This window comes from Asterias amurensis, chromosome 9 (assembly GCF_032118995.1).
Source record: "Asterias amurensis chromosome 9, ASM3211899v1".
Classification (NCBI taxonomy): Eukaryota; Metazoa; Echinodermata; class Asteroidea; order Forcipulatida; family Asteriidae; genus Asterias; species Asterias amurensis.
In genome coordinates, this window is record NC_092656.1 from 14,012,333 (window position 1) to 14,027,594 (window position 15,262).

General features: G+C 37.8%; 1 protein-coding gene across 1 annotated transcript; it reads right to left on the reverse strand.

The window, feature by feature from the left end:
- Positions 1 to 1,687: 1,687 nt before the first annotated feature.
- LOC139942017 (uncharacterized) lies at positions 1,688 to 14,573 on the reverse strand. The gene is made up of 10 exons (XM_071938682.1): positions 14,173 to 14,573; positions 13,393 to 13,552; positions 12,835 to 13,005; positions 11,604 to 11,695; positions 10,674 to 11,148; positions 9,884 to 10,106; positions 9,183 to 9,272; positions 8,146 to 8,363; positions 7,297 to 7,500; positions 1,688 to 6,613 (listed from the first exon to the last, which is right to left on the reverse strand). Exons 1-10 carry the CDS (start codon positions 14,508 to 14,510, stop codon positions 6,320 to 6,322), a joined length of 2,265 nt encoding a protein of 754 aa, XP_071794783.1. The 5' UTR covers positions 14,511 to 14,573; the 3' UTR covers positions 1,688 to 6,319.
- Between the last annotated feature and the right edge of the window lie 689 nt (positions 14,574 to 15,262).

Sequence of the window (15,262 nt, forward strand, 5' to 3'; positions counted from 1 at the left end):
AATGTCAATGTTATTGTAGAACAACGTTTGTAGTCTTTAATTATTCATAATATCAAATGCCACAAGAAGTCATAACGAATTCCAAGGTTTTAAAGAGAACAACTGTGGCTGGAACCAGATAAAAGGTGAAACATGACCGCAATTACCCACTAGATTCATTTTACCTTGCCTGGATTCTTTGAACACGAAGGCCTGAGTGCGTTTCCTGGTTCAGTCACCTTCTAGCTGAATCAAATTACCTATACTCCTGCAGTGGCGTTACTCTAGAGGGGCACGTGTATCTAGCACCCCCCCCCCCCCAGCAATCGTTCCCCTCCCTTAAAAAAGCCACGCCTAAACCAACTAAAACACAAAGAACAATATAAAACAGTCAAAACATAAAGAAAGAAAGAAAGAAAGAAAGAAAGAAACAAAGAAACAAAGAAAGAAAGAAACAAACAAACAAACAAACAAACAAACAAACAAACAAACAAACAAACAAACAAACAAACATCCCCAACACCCCAAACAAAACGAAATCAAAGAAAACACATTGAAAAACGCGCACACACACACAGAGTTTAAACTTGATTTTTGTACTACTACCAGAGTAAATCGATTACTTCTTCCCATTGACAATGTATTTGTTGCCCATTTCAGCATTTAACAAATCGTATAACGTCCTGGTCTACCAAAAGCGCTAAAAATTGTATTTCTTAAGAGAAATGTAAACAGGAACAACGGCTTTAATTGGTCATAAGTGCCCCACAGAAAAATGGCGCACTGACTGTGTTCCATCGAGCTTGATATGGTTCTACCACGGTCAACATGTTTGGGCTCAATAATAATAATATATTTCATTATGTGAGAACAAGAGCTAGCCACAATTATTCAATTTCGTAAACTAATGAATCCAAGTGTTGCATTCAAATCTAAAATCTATGTTGAGTGAGTTCTGACTAATGACCCCTTATTTTTAAGCTTGTAGTTAAAGGCAGTGGACACTATTGGTAATAACTCAAAATTATTATTAGCATAAAACTTCACTTGGCAACGAGTAATGGGGGCTGTTGGTAGTATGAAACATTGTGAGAAACGGCTCCCTCTGAAGTGACGTAGTTTTCGAGAAAGAAGTAATTTTCCGCGAATTTGATTTCGAGACCTCAGATTTAGAATTTGAGGTCTCGAAATCAAGCATTTGAAAGCACACAACTTCGTGTTACAAGGTGTAATTGTTTCTTTCATTATTATCTCGCAACTTCGATGACAAATTGAGATCAAATTTTCACAGGTTTGTTATTTTATGCATATGTTGAGATACACCAAGTGAGAAGACTGATCTTTGACAATTACCAACAGTGTCCAGGGTCTTTAACAATAGTCCGAACATTAGCAAAACTAAGGACACATTTATCGGGTCCAGGCTTTAACTTAAAGGAACACGTTGCCTTGGATCGGACGAGTTAGTCTATAAAAAGCGTTTGAAACCGTTTGTTATGCAATGTTTATGATTAGAAAGATGTTTTAAAAGTAGAATATAATGTTCCACACAAGTATCACTCAACATTGCACGGTTTTCTTTTTACGTCGCGAACTATCACGGTCGGCCATTAATTTATGACTCCCATAAATGGCCGACCGTGTTATTGGACGATGTAAAAAGAAAACCACGCAATTTCGAGGCATATTTGTGTAGATCATTGTATTCTACTTTTACATCATCTTTCTAACCATATGCATTTTATAACAAACGGTCACAAAACGCTTTTCAAAGACCAACTCGACCGATCCAAGGCAACGTGTTCCTGTAAGGAGCAATGTCACGACTAAAACGAAACTCAGGATGTATAAAGGTGAAATCTAATAACGCGGAAACGCATCTTATTACTGAAGTACGTGCCAATAAAAGGTAAGACAATATTCCAAACCAACCAACCAACCCTTCAAAGTCGGCGAGGTGATGTGACCGGAAATTCAACTTTTCCCCCTAATACTTCAAATGACAATTTAAGTTTTTCCCAAATCCAAAAGACCCACATTATACAGTTCAAATTGAAGGCTTTTTGTTTTCATTTCCCTCATCACTTATGCCTCTAATTAAGTTGCACCTCAGAAAAATCTAGAATACAAAATTTTCCGGTGAGCTTGCAGGTCCCGGACGCCACGCCGTAATGGTTTCGCGCACCGCGCTCATACACCGCTGTGAGGAACCCAAATTATGGCACCCAACTCTTGAGCTATGTGCACTGGACCCCTAACAACAACACATCCCTTTAATTAGGAGCAGATCCAACCTCAACCCTAACCTTAACCATATTTGTTGCTGGACTTTGCCGGGAAAACATACCCAATCTTTTTAGGGCAAAATATGAAGCCTGTAATTTTAAATAATAACAATAATAACACAGCATTTGTAAAGCGCACTTTGTCTGTGTGACATTCAAAGGCGATTTATATGAATTTTCAGTCATAACTATGATAAGTCATATTAATTTGTTCCTTTTTTCTTGTCCTCAATGTCCCTTAAATGTTTCCGTAAAGCAGCATTTTAAAATCTTCAGTTTATTACACTAGATTTGGTTTATCTCTATTTATATAGGCTACACAAAGAAGACAGTTGATTGCCTTGGCTCTCATGCTTAAAAGTACATAAAATATGAAACATAAATCATTTATCTTTCGACCACTAACTAACGTGTTTTTAGGACCAGTGTTCACAACTTTTGCGTCCGAGCTACGCTGCAGCCCCAAAACGCTGTTCAAATATAAATGTATGTGTTCAGACATTTCCCTTTATTCAATAATTGACAGATTTTGAAAACTTGTTTGTGTATTCAAATTGCCTTGTTTGTAAATAATTACATGCCGGCCCACGTTTTTGTCAGCATCTCTCCTGTGACAGGAGCGACAGACGAACATGGCACATTACAAATGATTACTATTATCATCTAGTAGCGTTTGAATGTGTAGTCTGTCAGGTACCACGCGACATACAAATGTTCATTCTCAACACCCTTTAGACAAAATAAAACCCTTTCTACAGAATGTTGTACAAATTGAAATGGCCAAACAAACAAACAAACAAACAAAGCGCGCAAACACCCAAACAAACAATCAAACAGATGTTTTGATCATTATACTCTGATTACATCAGATTCAGAAATTATAAATATACATATTTTTTCTGAACTATAACACAATTTTGCCATAAGTTACTTACTTCTTTCAATAGTTTTATATATAAAAATAAAAAATAAATTCATATACTAGTCTTTAATTTGTTTTTCTAACTATAATTAAGAGCAGTAATTTTACACAAACTTTCAAAAAAGCCTAAAAAGTCTAAAAAACAAGTTAACATTGTTTTATATTTTTATACTAAATGTTGTTATGTAACACAAAGTAAATAATGTAAACAAATGTAGAGTAAAGACAGATTAAAAAGCATGTAGTATCCGCATGGATGTATGACTGGAACAAGAACCCTAACACCTCCCCAACCAACCCCTATTCTCTATTTGGGAGGCTAGGTGGCAGCAGACTCACAAGGTAAATTCATTGTTCCAAGAATTTTCACAGTAATTACAAACAATATTTGTGTAAATAATAATTTGCGAGATAATAATGGAAGAAAAAACACCCTTTTCACACGAAATGTGTGCTTTCAGATGCTTGACTTCGGGACCTCAAAATCTAATACTCAGGTCTCAAAATCAAATTCATGGAAAATTACTTCTTTCTGGAAAACTATTCTACTTCAGACAGAGGGAGCCGTTTCTCAAAATGTTTTATTCTATGAACAGCTCTCCATTGCTTGTTATCAAGTAAGTTTTTATGCTAACAATTCAATTATTTTGATTAATTACCAAAAGTGTCCAGTGCCCTTAAAGGCAGTGGACACTGTTGGTAATAACTCAAAATAATTATCATAAAACCTTTCTTGATTACAAGTAATGGGGAGAGGTTGTATTGAAAGTATAACACATTGTGAGAAACAACTCCCAGTGAAGTGCAAGTCTTCGAGAAAGAAGTAATTTTCCACTGATTTGATTTCGAGACCTCAGATTTAGAATTTGAGGTCTCGAAATCAAGCATCTGAAAGCACCCAACTTTGTAAGACCATGGTGCGACAAAGGTGTTTTTTTTTTCTTTCATTAATATCTCGCCACTTCGACGACCGATTGAGCTCAAATTTTCACAGGTTTGTTATTTTATGCATATGTTGAGATACACCAACTGTGAAGACTAGTCTTTGACAACTACCAATAGTGTCCAGTGTCTTAAACCTTGCATCTCTGCTGCCACCTTGTGGTCCAAAGTCCCCTATACACCAAAACATGTTCATGAAGTGCACTTGGAAAGAGAAGTGACTGGTCCTTCAACTTTGAATGATGTACTAAGCACATTAGAGCCAACTTGTCGCTTTTGTCCCGGTTGTTGACCGCCAGCATACACAGTGAATAGGCCAGGTTCAAGTACCAGGCTAGAAACCAACTTTACATAAGAATAGAAGAAATGTATTGACAGAAATAGAAGGGACCTGTGGGATATGTTTTTTATGTTCAACAACGACCCCTTATTTTTAAGCTTGTAGTTAAAGGCAGTGGACACTATTGGTAATAACTCAAAATTATTATTAGCATAAAACCTCACTTGGCAACGAGTAATGGGGGCTGTTGGTAGTATGAAACATTGTGAGAAACGGCTCCCTCTGAAGTGACGTAGTTTTCGAGAAAGAAGTAATTTTCCGCGAATTTGATTTCGAGACCTCAGATTTAGAATTTGAGGTCTCGAAATCAAGCATTTGAAAGAACACAACTTCGTGTTACGAGTAGCCTTGATCAAGGCTGTTGACGTACTGTTCCCCGGCCCGGTTCGCTGCACACGCATGCAGTGCATACACAAATGTACATTACCATACATTGTACAGCGAGAACAGTATAGCGTAGTCGTGAGTACGGTCGTGTCTTTCTACTTTCAACCTCGCACACGTGGCTACTTAGGAAGTACCCATGTACCGTAAGTGTACCGTATACAGATGGTACATGTACATGTACAGTACGTATGTGTGTACATACGCTGTATACGTATTATATGCACTGTGTTATGTATGGGGGTGCACTGGTGGAATTCAGTGATGGGGACTGGGATTTTGCAGATCGCGGCTGGCTGTAGCGCCTTGATCAAGGCTATGTTACGAGGTGTAATTGTTTCTTTCATTATTATCTCGCAACTTCGATGACAAATTGAGATGTTCACAGGTTTGTTATTTTATGCATATGTTGAGATACAACAAGTGAGAAGACTGATCTTTGACAATTACCAATAGTGTCCAGGGTCTTTAACAACAGTCCGAACATTAGCAAAACTAAGGACACATTTATCGGGTCCAGGCTTTAACTTAAAGGAACACGTTGCCTTGGATCGGACGAGTTAGTCTATAAAAAGCGTTTGAAACCGTTGGTTATGAAATGTATATGATTAGAAAGATGTTTTAAAAGTAGAATATAATGTTCCACACAAGTATCACTCAACATTGCACGGTTTTCTTTTTACGTCCATTAATTTATGACTCCCATAAATGGCCGACCGTGTTATTGGACGATGTAAAAAGAAAACCACGCAATTTCGAGGCATATTTGTGTAGATCATTGTATTCTACTTTTACATCATCTTTCTAACCATATGCATTTTATAACAAACGGTCACAAAACGCTTTTCAAAGACCAACTCGACCGATCCAAGGCAACGTGTTCCTGTAAAGGGTGACAAAGCAAAAGGAGCAATGTCACGACTAAAACGAAACTCAGGATGTATAAAGGTGAAATCTAATAACGCGGAAACGCATCTTATTACTGAAGTACGTGCCAATAAAAGTTAAAAAAATATTCCAAACCAACCAACCAACCCTTCAAAGTCGGCGAGGTGATGTGACCGGAAATTCAACTTTTCCCCCTGATACTTCAAATGACAATTTAAGTTTTTCCCAAATCCAAAAGACCTACATTCTACAGTGCAAATTGAAGGCTTTTTGTTTTCATTTCCCTCATCACTTATGCCTCTAATTAAGTTGAACCTCAGAAAAATCTAGAATACAAAATTTTCCGGTGAGCTTGCAGGTCCCGGCACCACGCCGTAAAGGTTTCGCGCACCGCGCTCATACACCACTGTGAGGACCGATTGAGCTCAAATTTTCACAGGTTTGTTAGTTTATGCATATGTTGAGATACACCAACTGTGAAGACTAGTCTTTGACAACTACCAATAGTGTCCAGTGTCTTAAACCTTGCATCTCTGCTGCCACCTTGTGGTCCAAAGTCCCCTATACACCAAAACATGTTCATGAAGTGCACTTGGAAAGAGAAGTGACTGGTCCTTCAACTTTGAATGATGTACTAAGCACATTAGAGCCAACTTGTCGCTTTTGTCCCGGTTGTTGACCGCCAGCATACACAGTGAATAGGCCAGGTTCAAGTACCAGGCTATCTTTGTAAACTGCCCTTACACGGACTGGAATTGTCAGTTCTATGGTTATTTGGTTTTTCACTGTTGTTTTCCGACGTGCAAAAGCAGCAAGCTGCAGCTTGGGTACGATTACTGAGGAGTTATGCCACTGTATGTAGACTTCAATAGTCTGAAAAGAGAAAAAGAAAAAAATAAGAAATGTTTAATTTGCTAAAGAATATTGATGATGGTTTTCCCTTACGCTGATGTGTGTTAGCACTGTATACTTAGTACTTTCCCCGAGTTCTGTGAAGAAAACAAATCACAGGCATATTACTCGGGTGGGATTCAAACCCACAAACTTTGCATCTAGAGCAGTGTCTTACCAACTAGACTACCAAGGTTGCCCGGTAGCTAGAGGCACTTTGAATCCTATATTTTAGCAGCGAATACAACAACAGTTAAAGAGATGTTAGATTTGCATTGGGGATTAAGAATAAAATTCTTTATAATAATATTATTAGCTTTGGTTTTTACCCTTACACTGATGTGTGTTACAGTGTTAGAACTGTATACTCAGTAATATGCCTGTGGTATGGGGGTTCTTTTGTCAAAGAACCGGGGAAAGTATGATTATTGTCCTAGCAGATAATGGTGACAATAAACTCAAATGCATTGTGGTGGTGGGCAGCGCACATAGATTGGGCCAATGTGGTGTACCAACTGCATGAGGTATTTTGATTTTTAACAATATATTCTAATGCCTTCAGAAGAAACAATCAAATGAGTAACTAGAATTTTTACTCATACTGTTTAACGGGATACAACAATAAAAAATGACAAGTGAGAAAGAGAAGGTGATAGTTTACATACCTCATCAGCATCATATTTGCCGATATTCATCAAAGTGACATTGACTGACACATCATCACATGGACCAATAGTCTCTGGTGTTAAGGTCAAATCAATGTACTTGAACTGTGTGTAAGATAGACCATACCCAAATGGGTACAATGGGCTCTCTGAGGAATAGCGGTAGGTGCGATTTGCCATACTATAGTCTGTCATGGGAGGTACCTGGGTTAGAAATCAAAATACTGGTTTCAACACCTTAGCAATGATATGGGCGGAAAATATTAAGACTAATGGACATCAGAACTTAAGAAATAAAATAAAAGGAAATATCAGAGCTTTTAAAATGTAACAAAGATCAAATGACATCAGAGCTTGTGAAATAAAACATATACAAAATGACATAAGAACTTAATTTGAAACAAAACAAAGCACAATACACCAGAATAAAAAAAAATAAAAAAAATGCCAAATGCCATCAAAACTTAAGCAATAAAACGAAGACCAAGACATCAGAACTTAAACAAAGACCAATGGCATCAGAACCTAAGAAATAAAACCAAGACTGAATAACATCTGAACTTCAGTAGTAAATATAAAGATCAAATTACAACAGTAAGGAGTATTATTCTGCTTTTAAGTTCTAAATGCAAACAGTCAAGGGCTATAACAAAAAATTATTTTTTAAACACAAGCAAGGGAATGAAACAAGTTAAATTGAAATGTGCTGCTGAGTCTTTTGAAGTCTATGGCATAATGGAAGCCAGTTGTGAGTAGCCCAAGAGACGCATGAGAGAGCTCCAAACAAAAATAACTTAAGACTCTGGGCAAGGCGTTAACTTCCATTATAACTTTGATGTTGAACCCTACCTGATCCATTCTAGTAGGCCATGTGAATGGTAATCTTCCTGCAGGGCTGGCTAGGGTAGTGCTTCCATCATTGCTAAGAAGAGCTCTGAGTGCTACACCTGTTGCCTGTCCAGGGAAGAAACACTCTATTATAACAGGTACCCCAGGGTTAGCATCAGCCCATCGGATGTCTAATGGCCCAGCATTAAAGAGGAGGAGAACAACTGGCTTCCCTGATGCTGATGAAGAAACATTGTTAACAGATTCACAGGTTAATTATCAAGCATGAGTTCTCTTTTTAGGCACTGGACACTTTTGGTAATTACTCAAAATAATTGTTAGCATAACAACTTACTTGGTAACGATCAGTGGAAACAATGATGGTATAAAACATTTTGAGAAAAGGCTCCCTCTGAAGTAACATAGTTTTGAGAAAGAAGTAATTTCTCACTCAAAATATAAATGACTTCAGCTGAAGCCATTTATTATGCATCTGCAAGCACAAAAAGTAATGAAACAAGGTTGTTTTTTCTTTCTCTTGCAAATTCGATGGGAAATTTGTTGGGAAATACCTAGTGATCTTTAACAATTACACAAAATGTGTCCAGTGCTATAAACATGAGAAGGTGTTATTCATCACTTTAGGATCTATCCAAAGATCATTTTGGGTTTTTAAGTAAAACAAAAACAACTTTGCTTTCAACTCATAAAATAACTTTTGAAAACATCTCATCAAACCTCACCCTCCAAAAACAATAGTGGGGACTTTTGACCCTGGCCCTCAACCTTAGTGTGTAATTCTTGATTACTGCTTCCTTTTTTAGCAGCTGCAATTTAATAGAAAAAAAATTATCCAACTAGTTTGTGGTTCATCACGGAGTGGGCAAACTGAACATCTAGAAAACTAAATGCAGTTGTCCATTTGAGTTACTTTCATCCTAAAAGTATAATAAAATTATAAGATTATTTATTAAGAACATTCACTTCTTCCTCTCTGGAAATTTCATAAAGAAGATGGGCTCAACAAACAATTTATGTCTTAGTAATAACCATCATACCATATTTGACAGCATCTTGAAGAAGTTGAAGCTGATGACCAGGTAGAGACATACTTCTTCTATCATTACCCTCACTTTCAACACTTACCCCTTCAAATGGTAAGAAACAATGAGAAACAATAAGAACATTTTCTTTAACACTATTCCTCCAATATTGAAGATCATGACAGAAGTACTAAAGAGGAAAGTCACATCACAAAATGAGAAGTATAAAAGTAGCACTAGGATATCATCAATGTAGTACTAGATTTGACTTTCCTTTCTTTTCTACGAGGTATCTCCCAACTCACAAGTCCAGACAGCCACTTCAAGGAAAGGGCTACACTTTACTGCTTTGGGATGTCGACCCATGCAGATTGAATGTCAGTAGGGCCATGCTGCCACCTTCTCCTACCTAGTGCTGAAACAGGATTACCCCCCTCATCACAGTCCGTAAAGATTTAGGCATGGGTATCATCCACTAGGAGCCTGGTTGGCAGAGCAGAGTGACTACCTTCGCAACTTCTTTTGATGTGTCATTCAAAACACATACAATAAATCAAAATTTGTCTACTTTAATCATATACTGAGGACCATTTAGAAAATAAGTTTATGAACTACATTTTACCCAGTATAGCCAAAGAAAATCCATAAAAAAAAATTTTTTTATTCAATCGAATTTTAGTGCAAATTTGACCTTAAAAAACAAAAACATTACTAACCTGTACCTAGACAGACTACAATCAAATCTGCACCAGCTACTGCGTTCATTATATCTAAGTGGTTGTAAGTGTCACATATTGGATCGTTACATCCTGCAGCGTATTGGTTTACTTGAGCAAGATTCTTCAGACCAGTCCTTGGAGTTGTTATAAACTTGGGATCAGTCATAGGTTTATAACTACCCATTATTTCTTGAGGAGAATCTGCAAATGGACCCACTACCTGTTGTTAAGAGAGAATAAAAATGGGGAAAACAAATATTGAAAATCTTTGTGGGTTGTTCTTTTAACAAATAAAAGGATTTGAAAGTGTGCAAGGTGGGAAAACTAAGGTTTGGGTTGAATCCATGTTATATCTTTAATGAGCCGAGGTGGTTCTGAAAAGAACCAGTTAGTGTAACGACTAAACATTTCAATTGGATCAGGTCATGACCTGATCGTCTTCAGAAAAAAAGTACTGTGGGGGATTATTCACTAGATGAAGCATGAAGACTGGAAACTAGACCAGGATCCCCTTGAACAATGCTTCGATCCTGCTGCAACTCAAGTCATCAGTAATCTCATTTTGGAGGTGCAACTACAGTCAACTCTCTTTGTAACAAGATCGCTGGGATTGGCCAATTCCCTCTTTATAACAGGAACGTTGTTATAAGAGGACAGCAATACAAAAAACAGAGAGAAGAAAATATTCATTACTTCTAATGTAGTCTTTATAAGCAGAACCCTCTTTATAACAGTGGGCTTTTCAACAAGGGTTGACACTGCATCTTTGTAGCTAAAAACAACTTACAGCTAATGTATGGATTTTGCCAACTGGTAGAACACCTCCCTCATTCTTCAGCAAGACAAATGACTTTATAGCAGCCGTAATTGCTACATTCCTGTGAGGTTCAGACTCCACAATATCCTTAGCATCGAAACCAGCATAAGGATTCATTGCAGGAGGGTCAAACTCCCCCAATCTCAATCTGGTGTAGAAGAGAGGTCTGACCAAGGCCCTGAGCTCTGTCTCAGCCACCAGGCCTAGCTGTAATGCCTTAGTGAGATTGGTATACACATTATGAGCTGAGTAACATAACTCCAGGTTACATCCTGCTTTGACTGCGGCTACTGCAGTCTCTAGAGCAGTCTGTGTGTACTTATGCTTTGTCAGGACATACTCCACTGCTTTCTGATCGCTGACTACGTATCCTTGGAATCCAAACTCAGTGCGGAGGATGTCAGTAAGAAACCTCTTGTTAACACATGAAGGAACACCATTAATACTGTCAACAAAAAGAAACATTAGCCAAGGGTCAGGGCAGAAAAAACATTATTATGGAACTGTACATATTTCAAATCAAAATAAATGCACAAACTGCAGTTGCATACAGTTATTGCTGCATCCACGCATCTGACAGCCGATGATGTGCAAGTTGATCATGCTCCTCATTCACAGAGCTATGTACTGTGTGAATCACATAATGTGCAACACGGCTTTCATACTTGCACTTGTGCGATTTGGGATACGATCATATTCATGCTTGTATTTTGTCAATTCATACATTATAACAGGGCAGAGCTTATTAAAACGTATATTCGGAAGTGAACTGAGAAAGCTCTATTACATACACACTATTATGAGTACACTGCGAGACCCAAAGACTGATATCTCTTACACACTTTAACAATGAGTACACTCAGAAACCCTTAATCAAACCAACCCAACTGACAATCTCACCTATTATAGCTACACATGATACCATAAGATCCTGCCTTCACACACTCACGAAATGCTGGAAGATATGTCATATAGAGATCCTCATCTGTTACCTGTTAAGTCGAAACAATGAACAAGACGAAAGTTTAACATTTAGATGACAAGTTTCCCCCAAAATACAGTCAAACTTTGCACCTGGAAAACCCAATGCCCTTATTACATTGCATGCATGAACAAAATTGTGGTAAACTCATATTATGTTTGTTATCCTGGCATGCAATTTGGTTTGCTCCTTCAAACAAATTAGGAACATTATATCAAGTGTAAGGGCAGACCTACATGTACATGTGCCGGCTCTAATAGACTTTTGAGGCGTTAAGTTTTCCCGATCTTTCTACGGGCAAAAAAATAAGAAAACAGACTACAGTAGGAAGAATAGGCTTGCTCTAAGATGGCGGTAAGATGTCGTCAATGCAGTTTAATATCACACTTTGGTGGCAATGTTGCTATGGATCCACCAATACTTGAAGATAAGTAGTGTATGCAGGAACTCCAACGGCAACTATAGCTTTAAAAGGTACTGGACACTATTGGTTATTACTCAAAACAAATGTTTGCTTAAAAAATTACTTGGAAACAAGTAATGGAGAGCTGTTGACAGTATAAAACATTGTAAGGGCTTCCTCTGAAGTAATGTAGTTTTTGAGAAAGTAGTAATTTCTCACTCAAATAGTAAAAGACTTTGACAGCTGAAGTTTTCTTTTATGCATCTGAAAGCACACAAATTTGTGCAACAAGGGTGTTTTTTCTTTCGTTATTCTCATGCAACTTCGATGACAAAATGAGTTAAAATTTTCACATTGTTATTTTATGCATGTTTGGATGGATACACCAAGTGAGAATACTGGTCTTTGACAATTAAATGTGTCCAGTGCCCAACTATTTGGACATAACCATTGCTTTGTCCTTCGGATGGGACGTAAAGCCGTTGGTCCCATGTGTTGTGTAAACGCATGTAAAATAACCCAGTGCACTTATCGAAAAGAGAAGGGGTTCGCCCCGGTGTTCCTGGCTGGACTGGCAGCATATTGCGCCACAGCACCTTGTAAACCATTACATAGTGCTTAAGGATTAGGTCTTAATACCTGGCGCTTTGTATCCTTTGGCAAAAGGCGCATTATAAATACGGTTATTATTATTATTATTACTATTAGTTATCAAATAACTTTTGAACAAGCCAACACTTTCGTACCATAGCATTGAATGTGAATCTTGATGAAGGGATATCTTCTGGCCCACTGTGTACATCAAAGTGTTTACATCCAGCACTAGTGCGTAGTATCCTCTCATCTGTGCCTCGTAGTCCATTAATAAATGCCTTGGCTGCTACTCCAGTTAAGAATGGATCCTCACCGTATGTTTCCTATAAGTCAGTCAAGAAAAAAATGATGTTGTAAGTTCTGATTCAAATGTTATGAGACATTTCTGTTACAAAATTGTTGTATCATATTTTTGTATGTAAGGCCTATATTACAAACAAGTTTTTCCAGCAAAAATATTTCACTCTTTCATTCTTTAAGATTCTTTTAAGATTCTTATAACAAGATTCTCATAAGATGCAACCTAGTAAGATCTTGAGTAATGAATCGTGTAATGAATCTTATAAGAATCTTATAAGAATCCTAAAAGAATCTTCCAAAACCCTGAGAGCATTCTTATAAGATTCTTATAAGATTCTCATATAAAAATATATGCGAATAAGTAAGATCTTTAAGAATCTTATAAGAACTTGACTATATACTACCGGTACCTGATTACGCCCCCATAGAGGATGTCTCATTATGTTGACTACTGGGCTGAAACAACTTAATCCACCATGATCACTGTAGATACCATGCTGTGTTAAGTTGTTGTACTTGGCTCGGACCTCCTCACTAGTCGCCTTGGCTACTTCATAAATTACGTTCACACTGGAAAAGAGTAAATGTTTAAAAATCAGACAGTGCCAACCATATGATTATGAATCATGAAACAATTATTGTGCTTTACCCTTTAGGGGCCTATTTAGTTCAGGATTTCACAAAGCATGATTCATGTTACGATGAGAGTTGTGAGTTACATGTATTTTACCAGTAGTAATTGGATACTCCTAGAACTATGCGGTTCATCTGCTATCGATGGAGACGATAGCAGAACCTCATAGTTCTAGGACTAGGTGGTAGTAATTGGGGCACTGGCTGCGCTTCTTCAATCTTTTGACATTTTCCATAGTTCAGCCGCAGATATCATGTCAACACAAAAGAAAAAGCTTAAAAGAAGTTCAAGCACCCCAGTTACATGTACTGGGTCTATTATTGACCTCATTGACCATTATTGATTATCATTGTAGATGTGCTTGCTTTTAAAATTTGTTAATCAGGCCTCAGTCATATTAAACAGATTAGCCCAGGTTGGACTCCTCCGTTGCAGGCAACGCGACGTCCTACCAGGCTAAACATATCTGCTTCAATTTTACCGAGTGAAATTGAAATAAAATATTACGAATTGTGAACATGCCAATTGAATTGAAACCGTAAGTCGTAACGCTTACTCAAATGTGGCTGCCAGGCCCAACGCCTGAGGGAAAGATGTTGCATTTCCTGCCTCACCGTCCCCATGAATGCACTCCGTGTTCCAGTTACAGGGACCGATACCTAACCGTGCAATAGCAGGAGCTGGGCCGTTGGGTCCAGCTCCACCACGGGTCAACTGCAGCACGATGTCCGGTACCTCTAGACGGGAAACCAAATCATCCAGTCGCTCCTCCCAAGAAAGTGAAGTATTTCTGAAAGGGAAAGCTGCTGGCGACGATACTGCTCTGAGCAAACATATGATGTTTGATAACCAAAAGATGAAGGGTAGACAGAGGTAACCAGAGTATTTCGCCATATTTTGTCAACTGTTTTCAACAACACCAACAACACCAAGCAGCGCCTTTCCGCATATCTTGCACACTTTTCTTGTTTGCAGACAATGTTTACATTTAGCGCAGTGACGGGTCAAAGGGCAATCAACCCAAAACGCAAGCTATGGACGGCCAAATGAACAAACAACATATAACGCCATTGCAAGCAAGCAACAAACGGAATTGAATTTTAAACTTTAAAACGATTCGAGATTATACAATTAACATAAAATATAAAATAAATAGAACACGTTACCAAGTAGTGTTCCTATTGATCAAACCGAGGTCAGTTTATCATCAGCTAGGCCCATGTGGGTACTTTTTGTAACACAAACACAATGTTTACAGATTTACATGAAACTTCACAGTTTGAAGATAACGATAGTAGAAATTTGGCGTACCTTAAAATAATAGGTTGCTGAGGAGCTGTAGTTTTTGAGAAATGAGTAAAACAATGTCATGAAAATACATGCTAAAACAACTTTCTGATCTCAAGATCACTGAGACGAAATATAATTTTCATGACATTATATTGAGCACAGGAAAAAATCTTGCTTGACAGAAACTGGTTTCCAGCCGAAATTCCATAAATTTGACAATGTTGCAACTAGTGCCCCACTCATTTTTTGCCGCAAAAGTTAGCAAAGAAATTTACTGTTCTCATAACAGCCTCGTGAAAATGGGGGCCTGGGTGCTCATATTAGCGCCAACGGAAACCCTCGTTGCATGTCCGGTC